The sequence below is a fragment of the Sinocyclocheilus anshuiensis genome, unplaced genomic scaffold, assembly GCF_001515605.1.
Source record: "Sinocyclocheilus anshuiensis isolate Anshui unplaced genomic scaffold, SAMN03320099.WGS_v1.1 scaffold1744, whole genome shotgun sequence".
NCBI classification, from domain to species: Eukaryota; Metazoa; Chordata; class Actinopteri; order Cypriniformes; family Cyprinidae; genus Sinocyclocheilus; species Sinocyclocheilus anshuiensis.
The window spans coordinates 452,804-469,216 of record NW_015555974.1 but is presented as its reverse complement, the minus strand read 5'-3'; the positions used below and the strand labels follow the sequence as shown (position 1 = coordinate 469,216).

Sequence of the window (16,413 nt, the reverse complement as noted above, 5' to 3'; positions counted from 1 at the left end):
CACACTTAAATAACCTTAATCTGACAACAAAGAGCTTTTGCAAAACAAAGACCCAAAGTAATCTCAGGAGAGATTGCTGCTTGCACTGATTACTGAATTATTATTATTGTTATTATTACTGCTATTGTTATTGTTATTATTATTATTTTATCCCCAACTTATGAGTGCACATACACAATCATGTATATATGCATACACAAACTCCCTCACCTTAAGTTGACTTGTCCAGTCCAGGAGTTTGGGACGTCCGCCTTGGGTTTGTCCATGGCTCCTCCCTTCAAAGTGGTTGCATGACCAACACCCTGTCAACACAAATATACACTCACCATGACTTCAGTTTCGCTAGAGCACCCAAAACATTCACACCAAGTTTCAATGTTTCCTACTGAGCAACATGCCAAAGTGTCTGAACACAGTTCTGCACTGAAATACTGTAATTGCATCCTTGATGTCACTCTCTCACTGCCTTTCACTTGTTTTTAAACGATTAATATCTCATCTGGGGACAGCGATCAAAACAGATAATAGGCAAATGAATAGAAAACAAATACAAAGATAAAGAAAAACAAAATGATGCACCGTAAAAGGGTAGGTCCACTTTCCTCACCGTGAAGCCGCTGCTAATGCTGGTCCAGAACGTACCCTGTTCTCCACCCAACACACACACACAAACGCATGGGACGACCCCCCCCCCTTACGGGACGCAGCAAACACAAGAAAGTGACCTAGATTATCTGAGTAGAGAGCGATTATCCCCCCCGCTAGGCCACATGCTACTGAGGGCCACAGGGGCAGCAGAAGCGGCGGGGCTATTGTTAATGTGCATCTCCCTTCTTTATTGAGTGCACACATGAGGACGACAACAGAGACATAGAGAGACTTTAATGGAGAGATGGTCGGATGACATAACAGTTCTGAAAAGGGAAAGCAGACACTTTCAAGTTAACGTTTACAAAAAATGACTATAGTTTCTGACTTCATGTTTTGAAGTATTGTTTCAAGTATTGTTAATGCTTAGTTCATGTTAACTAATACAGTTAATAACTTTTAACTAATGAATCTTATTGTAAAGTGTTGCCAATGCTTCTTAAGCAGCAAATCAGCATATTAGAATAATTTCTCATGTGACACTGAAGACTGGAGTAAGGCTGATGAAAATTCAGCTTTGCATCACAGGAATAAATTACATTTTAAAACATATTAAAATAGAAATATTTTAAATTGCAATAATATTTCAGTTTTTATTGATAAACTGATACTGTTTTTTTGTGTTAAAATACAACATAAATAAAATAACAATGAAACTGGCCACCTGAAAAAAAAAAATCTATTAATGAATTAATATGGTTGTAGTAAGCACAGTATTTTTTTCAGAAAATAAGTCACACTGGGTCAAAATTGCATTGTTGAGAGAACATATGTCGTATAAATCACATTTTATTATTGCAATTAAATATAATGTAAAATACTGGTAAATTAAATGATACAACATTTTTAAAATTGAAGTGGTCAGAACAGGATTTAAAAATATACAAATACAATACAAAACAAACATAAATTATAGCATTCATTATAAACAACATGTATTATAAACAGTAAGCCAAAAATATTTTTTAAGCAAAAATTAAACTACCAGTGTTTGAAATGCTCTCCACAAACAAACTTGGGCTCACGTACTGAGCTCATTCGGCACCAATACTAACTTGTGCTTTGCATATGTTTTGTGCACTTGACATTAATTGCATTATATCAGTCACAGCTAATTTCAAAAATTAAGATGATAAAAAAAAAAAACATGCAACTTATATTCTGGAAAATACGGTATTGCAGGTTTTGGTGGGAACGAAATAGAACAACGGGGGGAAAAAAATAATATGATCCCCCTAAAAAACTGGCTCAGGTGTGATGTGAGGATTTTGTTGATATGTTTACGACCTAAATAGGCTCGAAGTAAACACAGTAAAACATTCACGGTCACACGCATCAGCCGTGAGAGCGGAGTCTATATTAAATATATGTCCTTGGCTCTCGGGGTGCGTGGCCTGTTTACATAAGACTTATGAGTGGTGGCTAAACTCTTGGGAATACGGTAATTGAATAAATGTCAAAGCCCAATGAGAGAGTTTGTAAGAGACTGTGTGTGTGTGTGTGTGTGTGTGTGTGTGTGTGTGTAGGGATTTGCATCATAAATGTGTTTCTCTATGACCTTTGAGTCCATCTCATCCATCCATCTAACTGTAGAGCTGACAGATAATACAACAGCAAAGCCTAATCATCAATCTAATGTACATAATAACTAAGCACAAATTCTAACATAAGACCTAGACAAAAAGACACTAACTCAAACTGTTAAGAGTACCATGGTAGAGGGCTGCATTGGGTTTGGGCTCCCGCAGGAACCGCGGGACCCAACGCAAATCTCGCGGGAGTGCGCGGTTTTACCTTTGCTGTGGGCGGGAGTGGGCGGTCAGAAAATTTTGCGGGAGACCCGCGGGGAACGGTGGGATTTGGCGTGTAGTAGAAAGTGTGTGTTTGTGTGTGTGTGTGTGTGTGTGTGTGTGTGTGTGTGTGTGTGTGTAGGGATTTGCATCATAAATGTGTTTCTCTATGACCTTTGAGTCCATCTCATCCATCCATCTAACTGTAGAGCTGACAGATAATACAACAGCAAAGCCTAATCATCAATCTAATGTACATAATAACTAAGCACAAATTCTAACATAAGACCTAGACAAAAAGACACTAACTCAAACTGTTAAGAGTACCATGGTAGAGGGCTGCATTGGGTTTGGGCTCCCGCAGGAACCGCGGGACCCAACGCAAATCTCGCGGGAGCGGGCGGTTTTACCTTTGCTGCGGGCGGGAGTGGGCGGTCAGAAAATTTCGCGGGAGACCCGCGGGGAACGGTGGGATTTGGCGTGTAGTAGAAATGGAGTCAACACAAGAAGTTGAGAAGAAAATTAAAGCGGCTGTTTACTTGACAAAAGCAAAGCAAGGCAAGTCAGACATCTGGAAACAATTCTCAATTGTCACTGAAAAAAATGGGAAAGAGTTAAACTTCGTAAGTTGCGATAAATGTGCAAAAGTGTTCGTTTACAACGGACATAAATCTGGCACCTCTGCCCTGAGGCGACATACCTGCACAGTTCTCTGTGGTCAAAGCAAGCTCTTGTTCCCCCATAAAGCACTTCCTGCTCACGTTAAGCAAGAAACTGCAGAAAAATGTGTCGCACTTTGCTGTAAAGACATTAGACCGTATGACTTAGTTGCCGGGAAAGGCTTTGTTGACATAGTTAAGCACTTTGTTAACGTAGCCGCTAAATACATTTGATGTGAGAGATGCTCAAGTCTGGGACCGCAGTCAGTCAGCAATATACTTTTCCTTCATAGTAATATGGAGTAAGCAAAGCAAGGCCCAGTGATCAAATTAATTTGTTTAGTAGTCTACGTTATTTAAAAAACATTTTTTTTTGTATTATTTATTTTCTTTTTTGCAATAGCCTGTTAAGCAAGCTATTGTGAATGTGAAATCTGTTAGATTTTTTTAAGCATTCTATTTATTTCGTTTTGTATTTAATTTCTTAAAATTATATCTAGCCTATTTTCAAAGTTCTCTGTGTTTATTTATTTAATGTTAAAGTTATTTTCTAGTTAATTGTTTGGTGCGTGTGTATGCAGTAGGCCTAGCCTGCGTTTAAAAACTGAGGTGCCGCTAGTTGCTGTTTTGTTTTAACGGTTAATGTTTTATAAGCTAATAAAAAAATACCCAATGTTTTTGTCATTTGTGGTGCTTTGGTTTAGCATTGGTTACTTCATCTTATTTAAACACAATCATGTTTAAAGTCTGTTATTCTGGATGTTAACTTGAACCAATATTTAGTTTGAGTATTTGAGTACATTTTTCACAAGCTCTGAGATGAAGTCCGCGGGAGCGGGCGGAAGTGGACACAAACATTGCGGGCGCGGGCAGGAGTGGAACACATAGGTTGCGGGAGCGGGCGGTCCTGGTCATACATTCAGGGGGAGCGGGCGGGTGCGGGTTTAAGAAAACAGTCCCGCGCAGGGCTCTATACCATGGTGCCTTAGTAATACCATGGCATTCATTCTTTAAAGTACCATACCACATACCATGATATTTGAGCCTTTTAACGCTATTAACGCTATTGCTTGGCAATAATTTGACCACAGTGTCCCAAAACACGCTTGCTGCCATTCAGCAGTAAGGGGCGTGTCTAATAATGACAGGGAGAAGAGAGCGCTCAGCGAGTGCACAGGACGGATATTAGCAAATCGACTATAGATAGCGAGAGATGGCAGATAGAAAAAAAAGAGGAAAATTCCGGAGGAACAAAACATTAAAAAGAAGGGTTACGATCAGGCAAGAGGTAGGACCCGCATAAATATTGGAGCAGCTTTCCATTCAACACACACTACTACCAAACACATTCGACCTGAATTACCATAGTAACACACATCGCTTTCACTTATTGATGAATAGCATAGCAGATTCCGCCATCGTCGCTGCCAGGGTCATGCACGTACGTGTGGGGTAGAGTTATCAAAATAGGGGCGATGTCCTTTTGGCGTATGGGCGTGTTTGTTTGGGTGTTTTCAAATATCAACATCATTTGGCAAAATTCTCTTAGTGTGCCTTTAACACAACTTTATCCATCAGTTAGCATTTACTGGAAATATGATTTTCATGCACACGCTGCTTTTTTCTCTGTAAAGTTTCTGATCTGATCCAAAACAAAAGTCTTGATGGGTTCATTGCAATATTGTTCCAGGCTTAATGTTGTTGATTCAGGAGCAAGTTATGAAATCAAACCAAAATGACTACAACAAGTTCTTGGAACAGCATCCTTTTTAGTCCTTGAACAATATTCCATCACCAGACCAGATCAGATTTTAAAATTAGGTTTAGGGTCTTGAATAATATCTTTAATGAACCTCATCAGGTTGTTCCAGGACCATCAGATCAGAACGCAATGTCTTACTTGTGTAAATCATGTGTCTGAAGTACACACTGCAGTTTCTGATCTAATGGAAGTCCTTTCTGAAAAACTCCCTGGAGGAACTCTGAGCTTCATGTTCATGTTATGGCTGGGAAGGGAAGGGGAACCCTGAAGCTCTCCCAGTCCCTTATCATCCATCCCAGGAGCTCAAGCTCACAGCCAGCGGTCACCTCCACTGAAGCACAGCACACCGTTAAATTATTTGAGGAGTTTCTCTGGGCTGCTGAGCTCTACTCACATCACAGCTGTATGTACAGGAGAGCCGGGTAATTATGAGTGTGGGATGGTGATTCTCTGCCCCGTTTTGTTGGCCACAAGATGATTATCAGATGTGCTGAGGAGCTTGTCTAGACTTTCCAGCACACATAAACATGAATGTGAGATGTGTAATTATGGTCAGTGCTCTAATAACCACCCAGGACCTTTAATTGATTTTCATACAATGCTACGGTCAGGGGGACATTCGCTTTGTTCACTGTTTGTTTGTTTCTTTTGTTGGTTGGTTTCTTTTTCTTTCTTTCTTTCTTTCTAAATTTGATTGTTCATTGATTTGTTCATTCTTTGTAAATTTTTTTTGTTTATTGCAGTAGTTTTCTTGTTTCTCTAGACTTTCCAGCACACATAAACATGAATGTGAGATGTGTAATTATGGTCAGTGCTCTAATAACCACCCAGGACCTTTAATTGATTTTCATACAATGCTACGGTCAGGGGGACATTCGCTTTGTTCACTGTTTGTTTGTTTCTTTTGTTGGTTGGTTTCTTTTTCTTTCTTTCTTTCTTTCTTTCTTTCTTTCTAAATTTGATTGTTCATTGATTTGTTCATTCTTTGTAAAATTTTTTTGTTTATTGCAGTAGTTTACTTGTTTCCTTGGTTTGTTGGTTTACCTTTTTTGGTAGTTTTTAGTTTGCTTGTTTGTTTATTTTTTGTTTCGTTAATTTGTTTGTTTGGTCATTCATTTATTCATGGGTTGGTTTATTCTTGGTTTATTATTGGTTTGTTTAGGTAGTCTGTTTGTTTCTTTGGTTTGCCTTTTTTGATCATTTGTTTGTTTCTTTTGTTCATTTGTTTGTTTGTTCATTCATTTCTTTAGTTGGTTCATTCTTGGTTTATTTTTTGTTTGTTTGTTTCCTTGGTTTATTGGTTTCTTTCGTTCTGTCTTTCTTTCTTATCTTACTTTAAGTTGTTTGTTATTCATTTTTATTGGTTTATTCGTGTTTTATTTTTTGTTTGTTTTAGCAGTTTACTTGTTTCCTTGGTTTATTAGTTTGCCTTTTTGATCATTCATTTGTTCTTTCTTTCATCAATTTATTTGTTTGGTTTGTTCATTTATTAGTTGGTTCATTCTTGTTTTTTGTTTTTTTTACTTTCAATAGTTTGCTTGTTTCCTTGGTTTGCTGGTTTGCCTTTTTTGACCTTTCTTTCTTTCTTTGTATCAAATAAATTCAGCCTTGGTGAGAGACTTCTTTCAAAAACATTATAAAATCTTACTCAACCCAAATATTTGGGTCAATTTACAAGATATTGTCTGAAGCTGATCAACAGTGACATGCACATGTACAGCATAATGTACAGTATTATAACATTAATGAAATTAAAAGGCTAATTTCATTTCATTTTCAGTGGGGTTCAGACTTGCTCAAGATCAAGATTTTCCAGTGCATCACTAAAAGCTGGCCTCTGACTGTAGGCACTGATTGATTGATAGAAATGTTGATCCAGGAACATGTCCTAGTATTATAAATCACGTTTTAACTAGCAAAAACAAAATCACAGTGCAGTCTCCAATTATCCTTTACAAGCGTCACCTGATTCTTAAGAGTGCTGAAGAAGTCCTGCAGGAGGAATTGGAATCAGCAGCGGTGGCACTGACAGAAGCAGATATTTATTTGGGAGCAGAGAGAATACGCATATATTTATGAATCCTCACCATCTCAAAAGTGCTGCCGTTGATGCATTAGCGTGCCCTCACTCTGTCATTGAGGAGTGCACCGCAATGATTACTGTCACTCAGAGCCATCTGAGACGGATGTGTGCGAGCATCTGCGCGAGTCGTAATTTTACAGACACCTTAAGAATTCCAAACAATTGCGGTACACTTTCTTTTCCCGTTTGATGCTAATATTTCAGAGATATTGGACAGTTTTATGTACGTAATCCTAATACACTCAGCAGTTTCCAAGAGCCTGAAAGTGCTACAATTTAGGAAATGTCACACTCAGAATTAAAATATACTGTGTTGGCTTTCTGTGTGACCCCGAGGCACTGAGAGTACATTCAGCAAAATCCTAAACACTGTTCATTCATATTGAAAATTACACTACTATTCAAAAGTTTGGGGTTGGTAAGATTTTTAAATGGTTTTGAAAAAGTCTCTTCTGCTCACCAAGGCTGCATTTATTTGATGAAAAATGCATTAAAAACAGAAATATTATTACAATTTAAAATAACTGTTTTCTATTTCAATATCTTTTAAAATGTAATTTATTCCTGTGATGCAAAGCTGAATTTTCAGCAGCCATTTCTCCAGTCTTGTGTCACGATTCTTCAAAAACCACTCTAATATGCTGATTTGCTGCTCAAGAAACATTTCTTATTATTAATGTTGAAACTGGTTGTGCTCTGCATAATATTTTTGTGGAAAAAATGTTTTCAGGATCCTTTGATAAAAAGAAACTTCAAAAGAACACATTTTATTTGAAGCAGGAATCTACTGTAACATTACAAATGTCTTTACTGTCACTTTTGACCAATTTAATGCATTCTCACTAAATAAAAGTATTATTGTCTATTAGAAAAAAAAATCTTACTGACCCCAAACTTTTGAGCAGTAGTATATGTGCTGTGTCTGTCTAAATGTGAGAGCAAACAGAGCTGTTTAATAGATGACCTCAAACACAAAGAATGAAAGAGAGACATATAGCGAGAGTAAAAGCTTTGTTGATGAAAACAATCATGGAAGAAAGTAAGATAACAATGATGGCAGAGCTAAAAGGTCAAACTTAAGCACAAATATAATATGACCATGAATGTTGAGTGTTCAGTGTAAATCCTGCAAACAAGGACAGGATACATCAGAAGACCAAGAACTCAAAAGTAGTCTTGTATTGCTTCTTCCAAAAGCACAATACAAATTTGGCCTTCATTTACTGTAACTGAACTGAAAAAAGAAAGTTGACACTTTCCCAGACACTCCTATCAAACATCAGCATGTGGTGTGTGTTCACTCACAGTGGACTGGGGTCTGCTGGTGTCCTCAGGGTCCAGTGAAATGACTTCCAGGGGCGGGGCGAGGGCGGGGTCACTGCTGCTTCGCACACATAGAGGAGTGGCTGATGGGGAAAAAAGTCAAAGAATACACTTTTAAATCTAAAATAGAATCATTCTGCATTTTAAAACCAAGGTTAAGTGGAAAAGATATTGACTTAGACTGTGAAAAAGCACTGTGGCACCATGATACAATCATATAGCACCAAACACTGTTATTTTAGTATCATGGAGATACCATAATAGGTTTTGTTAATACTTTGAATTAGATTTTATTCATATTTTCCATTTTAATTTTGTGTTTTTTTCATTTTTAATTGCCTTTTTTAATGTCAATTTTTTGAAGTTTTAGTTATTTTAGTACTTCAACTTAAACGAAACAAAACTGAGAAATGTTGCGTCCATGCCTTGGCAACTAGCTGAAATAAAAATAATATTTTTTTTATATTTAATTTTTTTTTTTTTTTCAGTTAATGATGAGTAATGTTTAAGTAACATTTTAGTTTCAGTTAACAATAATAACCTTGGAAATGTATAATTATCATTTTTATGTACCATGGCATTTACATAGTGCTTCAAACAATACCACTGTAGCAGCACAGTAAATGTCAGAAGTATTACCGTGACACTTTTTTTGTAAGTAAAGATAATACTGGTTCATCTGATCTTTGAAGAACTCCAGCATAAAATAAGTACATTTGAGCCGTTATTTTTATGTCTCATTTACCATTATTCAATTTTATCTTCTCAGACAGACAAGTGCTGGTCAAACACTTTTTGAACAGCACCAAGAGTGTTTTCATTTTCAGACACACATTGGATCATACAAACACAATTAAAATCACACTAAACTCACCACATGAAAGCACAACAATACATTCTCACGGAACACAAGCACAAAGACATCTGAATGAGTCAGAGCAGCTTTCCGTACACATACTCAGTCCTGCCAAACGTCTCCCATCACACACATTTGTCTGGTTTCCATAAAAGGGACGACAGCCAAAGTGCTCAGCAGAAACGGCTACGGGAACAGGATGCTAGATCCGTCAAAAACAGCTCTGTCTTTTACAGGAACAAAATAATACTACGGAAAAATGCAATGAGGGAGTTTTATATCAGCACTGTACAACAGAATGTCCTTGGCCTCCATACTGAAGAGGATCTCCAAGACCTCCTGAGATAAGGCCGGAGACACTGTGACATCTCAAGGATCTCAAGTACACAAGTGTGTGGAAAGCTGGCATGGCAGCAAGGTCACTGCTGGTGAAACAGTTAAATGAGCTGAATCATAAGAAACAGGGTTTTCTACCACAGGGATAAAGAGTTTTATGTACCATGTTTATGAAGCTGAGATATATTAAAAATATATACTAAGCAGTAGGGCTGTGCGATTAATCGAAATCGAATCGAAATTGTGTTTTGAGATGTTGCGATTTCCTAATCGCAAAGCCTGCGTTTCTGTGAAATTCAGTAATTAAGTTAATTCTTTAAAAGTAGTTATGCCAATATAATCTTGCCTGCTGAAGAAAAAAAAACAACAGAACCCCTCCCAAAACACAAAATATTTAATGGATTTCATGGTTATAATGGGAATTTGTTTGGTTTTAATGTAAACTATAATGGTGTCTATTTGATGGATTCTATTGGTGGGATGTAATCTGGCAGATGGCAACCAATAGAACAACAGTAATTCCTATTGGAATAATGCCCAAAACAAAAAGGAATTTTGTAATGGTTTAATGGAAACTATAAGAGTTTCTGTGATGGTTTCTATTGTTTTTTTTCAGCAGGGTAATGATACCCATACTGTGCTGCACATTACTGACAATATTGAGCTGAAGCTTGACTTTGCAACTTTAAAATCGCAATCACAATATCTGTAAAAAAAAATCGCAATTTGATATTTTCCCCCAAATCGCACAGCCCTACTAAGTAGCAAAAATGACTAATTCAGAAACAGTAACCCCACTAATGAGCTCATTAGCATATGCCTGTCCTACATTTACATGTTAACAAATAGAGCATATTCATCCACCCTAATGAATGACAGTGTGTACTACAGAGGTTAGCTATTTATGCTACATAGTTGTTGTTTTTTTATCAGATTATGCTAGGGTGACCATACGTGCCATTTTCCCAGGACGCGTCCTGGCCAGGATTTCTATATTGCCTAAAATATCTAGGTTTTGGCTTTATTTGCGTGTGCAGACCGATCGGTGTATGACATCAAAATACCTCGAGAGCATTTTGAAAGCATAAGGAACCGTCTGTATGGTATTTTGATGTCATACACCGATCGGTCTGCACACGCAAACAAAGCCAAAACCTAGATATTTTAGGCAATATAGAAATCCTGGCCAGGACGCGTCCTGGGAAAATGGCACGTATGGTCACCCTAGATTATGCATCATTCATCTGTATTTGTGTACAAGTGCTCATTTTTATGTGCAAAGAAAAAGTTCAAGCAAAATTCCTGCCAGTTTCACAACAGGTCTGTAAACATAAATTCCTCCCCTTATTCTTTATTAGTTGCATTTAGTTATTTTTTTTCCAGATAAATACTGCTCTGATTGCCTAAATAAATAAATAAATAAAAAGATATTGCTTCCTTAAAATGCATAAGGAAGAATGTTTTTAGGGTAGTAGCAGGGTGTATAAATGTATGCATTGTTTCGGAAAAGTGAGATTTTTTTTCAAAGATGCATTAAATTGATCAAAAGTGACAGTAAAGACATTTCTAATGTTACAAAAGATTTCTAATTCAAATAAATGCTGTTCTTTTGAAGTTTATATTCATCAAAGAATCCTGAAAAATGTATTACAGTTTCCACAAAGATATGAAGCAGCACAACTGTTTTCAACATTGATAATATTAAGAAATGTTTCTTATCAGCTTATCAGCATATTAGAATGATTTCTGAAGGATCATGTGACACTGAATACTGGAGTAATGATGCTGAAAATTCAGCTTTGCATCACAGGAATAAATTACATTTTAAAATATATTCATATAGTAAACCATTATTTTAAATTCTAAAAATATTTCACAATATTACTGTATTTTCTTTTTATGAACAGTCTTGGTGAGCGTAAAAGACTTTTGATGTACAGTTTTAAAGTAGCTTCCTACACTGACAAGAACTAATTATATTGTATGTACTGGTAAAAGTGACAGAACACAATACTGATGACTTCTGCCAGCCGCAAATAACAGAAAGAGCAAGTCTGACCCTGAAAAGATAAAGAAAAGAGCACTGAGGGGGAAAAAAAATCAAGCACAGTGCTTGTCAAACAGACACTTCCAGCAGCAAAGACTGCTCATATCCTTTAGTCTGCTACTAGAAATCATCAAACAGGCTTTTGGGTATGATCACACTAGCACAGAAACTCTCATTCAGGTGAAGTTGGTATGTTCTGGGAGTCATTAACACAGACTTTGTGTCCGTCTTTTTAAGGTACTGAAACCAAAAGCAACATCTGCTATAGTAGCTAGTTCATTAGGAAAGCTGTTGGTATTGCTTTTTGAGCAATATTTCAACTTATCAGGGCCATCTTTACATTTATCATTGAGCTATTGAACTATATTTCTCTGCATACAGATAAGGCCAATCAAAGAGACCTAGACAGAAACCCAGACTCTTTTCAGGCCTGAGATGAGTTCATTTATGTGACAAAGTTTGGATAGATGTCCCAGTATCCTTACTATCCTTTTCCATAAACATTATATTTTAAGCTTTTTGTTTGTATCCTGTGTGTATGCCACCTTAGAGCAACTCTTAAACCATAACCTTCATTGACATCATTTATCTACACCATAAGACCTCCAACATACAGTAAGCCACTAACTACACCCTAAAGACCTTACTAAGGATGCTCACAATAAGAAAGCTCTCAGACCTTTGTGATGTTTATGAATTCTCATAAAGGAGTGTTACATCTGTGCAGTGTCTTGATGAAGAGTTTCCCTCAACTCCAATCAATCTTCCCAATCCTGCAGAACCTGGTGGAGCTTGGCACTAAACTCCAGGCTCAAGGTTAATCGTCGAGAGGATTGTTCATGCAAACTCATTTTAGGCGTTAATTTTGGTTTTACGCCCCTTAAAAAAACAGAGGTAAGAATCTGTGGGACATCTGTAAAGGCCAGGGCGATTCAAGGTAAAACCTTTAATTACTGGCTATTCTGATACAGGAGTGGGACAACCCATCTGGTGGTTTCATCTTCCAGGAAAAGCACGACATTTGGAGTGTGCTATGAATATGTGCTTTCAGCTGAATAAATAAGAGAGCCAATCCCACAATATAAGTAATCAGGCTAAAAATAAAGAGAATTTGAGTGTGAAAATATTAAAGTATTAATAGACTAAAGGTTAGACATTCACAGACCTGAAGCTACACATCAAATGTTTTCATAAGAACTGTTTGCCTTTTATATATATAACAAAAAAGTAGAAATATGTATTAATGGTTTTATTAAAGTTGTGTAAAGGTAAATAACTAAAATTTTATTTAATGCTTTTATTATTACAAACATTAATACTTTTTAGTTGCTTTTAAATTGACAATGCTATTACAAGTTGCTTTATCTTGTTTAACATGTTCATTTTGTCATCATTTGCAATATCCAGCAAAGTAAACCAAAAGATTGAAGGGTGATTCTCACAAAACTATATATTCTGCAACTTTATTTCAAGATAAAGTTAGTTGTCTTTTCAAAAAAGGACACTTGGAGACTCCAAAAGGACACCAAAGAAACAAATGATATAAGGAGTCCATATAATTGATATATCTATGCACACAAAAGCACACATTAAAATAAATAAATAAAACACAGTAAAAACTTCTCAGAATTCAGTGTATAGTATGTGTTGCCTACAGTAGACAAGTCAAGTTGTGATACCGAACAGGATCACATGGAGATGTCAAAAACTCCTAAACCAACCTCCTTGAGTTGACCACTAGTACAGTACACGGATCCATTCAGAATGATTAAACACAGCAATATACAAATGACAAATCAAAACAATATCCTTAATGTGTGTGGAAACAACGAGAATACTGAAAAGTGTCTGTGCATAAATACAATGTACGATCTGTGCGTTGAGTGCTCATACACGGTTTGTTTGCGTATCAATATATCAGATTCACGCTACTGTAATGTAACATGGTGTAGTACAGCTGTACTGGGCAAAGCTGGTAAAATGATGCTATGCTCTGCTCACATGCTCTGATTATATATTAATCACAATTAATCCCACCTAACATTAAAAGTTTTTAAACATACTTTTATATATATGCAATAATTTCACATTCAATCTTCAAATTAATGTAGAAACTAATTTGTTTAATGGCATCTTTTTATGACTGAAGGCGAGTATGCTATAATGTAAATATCGCAATATGCATATCGCAAGGGCGTGCGATATCTGAATCATTTTAATAATAGGCTACTTAAATCAAAACGTTGCAAAAGGTCAAAGTTTTAGTTCGATGCATATAGCAGAGAATTGCTTGACGTTAAAAAGAGTTAAGTGCAATAAGTTGCAGAAAACTGCAACTCTTTGACGTCTCGTCTTGCTGTCTGACTCACACCTGAAGCGCGCGCACAAGCCGTATCTCGCACAGCGTATCTTCCGTTCTGCCGCACATGTGCAAAGCGCGCACACACACAGAGAGACGCGATTCAGACGGCGCGCGAACACCGAGTTGATTCGTCTTTCGCATCTCCTCATGTTTAAACAGACACATACACACAGAATTATGTCAATAGTCTCGACGATCATTCTCATAAACACAGTCGGTTATGTTTTAAATGAATGTAAACAGCTGAGAAAGAAATCGGATGTGTATCATTATACTGGATACCAACAATAAAACAGGAGAAAGTACTAAATTACCAACAGGCTCATCAAAGCGTTTGATCCAGTCCTGATACACTTCTTCATTTCTCAAATAAACCCAGCCACCATTGTCATCGCTATTTCCAGCCCTATTTAGATCCAGATCACCCCTGCTGCCCACAGCATGGCCACGTGTACCGTGGGCACTCCCACCTCTTTAGGGCACTGGATCCAGAGCCGCTCTGACTGGATCCAAAGAGCTAGTGTTACTTCCAGCCCTATTTCTCCTACCCCTGCTGCCTCTACCTCTAGCAACAGCTCACCTATGGACACTACGACCACGTTCACCCCTGCCACCCCCATCCCTGTTGGGCAAAGGGTCGAAATGATCACTTGTTTCTGCTTCGTGAACACTCTCGCCTTGCACGGCGGCACCATTGCGCTGCAAAGATGTACCGGGAGAAGCGCGATTATTAGACGAGCGATCGTCATTTCCAAAAGGCAAATATTCCCCTTCAGAGTCAGAATCGGCGAATAACATTTGCAACACATCCTCACTGTACAACTTTTTATTAGCCATTTGGCGATTTTCTCTCACAAATCTTACAATTTACTCGCACGCTATGAACTGAACTGCTTCCACATCAATGACACGATAGCGCACTTGCTCTGCTATTTCCTCGAACACTTTGAATAGGAACATGACATCATTTTGGTCTAGAATCGAAGTGCTACATGTCTGCCATCTAGTCGTAGGGAATACAAATGAGATATTACACCATATCAGGAACTAGTCTATTTTATTAAGTATGACGTCTTGTCGCAATTTTGCGACTTTGGCGCTTAGAGGGTTAACTACACGCCTCAGAATGTTTCCCACTCAACTGCAATCCCTAAGCATTGTAAAAGTGATAAGAAAACTGCTCTCAAATCTGGGTTTAAACTTCCAGGATGAAGGACAGCATGGCGAATCCTCTTGACCTTTGACCCCTGAGAGGTCTGTCATGTGAAATGGGGTCAAGTGGGCACATTCTTTTAGTCAGGCGTCATCTGTTTGTCACGGCTCTATGCTGCGGTTATTCCCATCTGTGGCGAGTCACTATGAGAAAAATAAAAATATTCAGTCAAGAGCAGTTGAACGTTACCAAAACCCAAAAAAAAAAAAAGGGAAAACCGCTTGCACCAAGAACCAAATTTGAAGAGAAGTTTGAGATCGACAGTCTGTTAACCTGTAATTCTGTTTTATTGGTAATCAATGTCTGACAGGTATGAGCGGCCACCTCAGGTGCTGCTGGGAGCCGTGAGAGAGAGTGTGCGTGCGTAATGAGCGCATACAAAAAAAAAAAAAAAAAAAAAAAAAAAAAAGGAAAAACAGCTTGCACCAAGAACCAAATTTGAAGAGAAGTTTGAGATCGACAGTCTGTTAACCTGTAATTCTGTTTTATTGGTAATCAATGTCTGACAGGTATGAGCGGCCACCTCAGGTGCTGCTGGGAGCCGTGAGAGAGAGTGTGCGTGCGTAATGAGCGCGAGTAGGTCAGGGATCGATGCCGCTGCAATCATAGCGCCGTGCCGTAGAGACAATCAGAGCTGAGACAGATTTGCCCTGTTTCTGAGGACTGTTACGGCTCGAGCAGGAACAAACTCATGGTCTCTGGTTGGCGGAACAAAGCGCCATTCCATAATTACATCTGAAAAAAACCCTTCCTCAATCCTTTCCTTGTGCGCTGACTAAGTAAACATGGACAGCAGGTTTAATTTGTTTAAAGTACACCGCACTAATATGACACCCATGGTTGGAATGTGTTACCCATGACAACCGATCACATATCTTTGAATGCATCATCATCTCACAAGAAAAACGAGCTTATATGCTTTTAAATGGTTAAGGTGTTTCTCTTCAGACCCATTTTAAGCTAATTATAACTAGTATAAACTAACCCTATCCGTAAAATGAAAGCAATTTAGAATTTAAAAAAATTAAATGCAAACGTTGTAAAGCTTAATCTTTCAAAAAAAGTTATATAATCGGAAAAACGTAATGTCATGAATTAAAAAAAGGAAATCATATCATATATGACAAATATATTTGTCATATATATCAACTTTAGGGTTGTAACGATATACCGGGATGACGGTTTATCACGGTTTGAACGTGCACGGTTATCATACCGTAAACATTTGCATATCTACGGGTTTAAAAAAAATTAATGAATAAAAAATTTCACCCGCGCACATGCAACTAATTTCCGCTCGGCTGCTTCACTCAGCATTCACTTGGCTGCTTACG

At 37.6% G+C, this 16,413-nt stretch overlaps 1 protein-coding gene across 1 annotated transcript in view; it reads right to left on the bottom strand.

Moving 5' to 3' along the window:
- The window catches only part of LOC107676058 (partitioning defective 3 homolog B-like), a 187,479-nt gene that overhangs the window by 132,576 nt on the left and 38,490 nt on the right, over window positions 1-16,413 (bottom strand). Inside the window, exons 3-4 of the mRNA XM_016470580.1 lie at window positions 8,248-8,348; window positions 211-302 (exon numbers count right to left, since the gene is read on the bottom strand). Of these exons, the coding sequence (XP_016326066.1) occupies window positions 211-302; window positions 8,248-8,348 (193 nt within the window). The remainder of the gene's footprint in view (window positions 1-210; window positions 303-8,247; window positions 8,349-16,413) is intronic.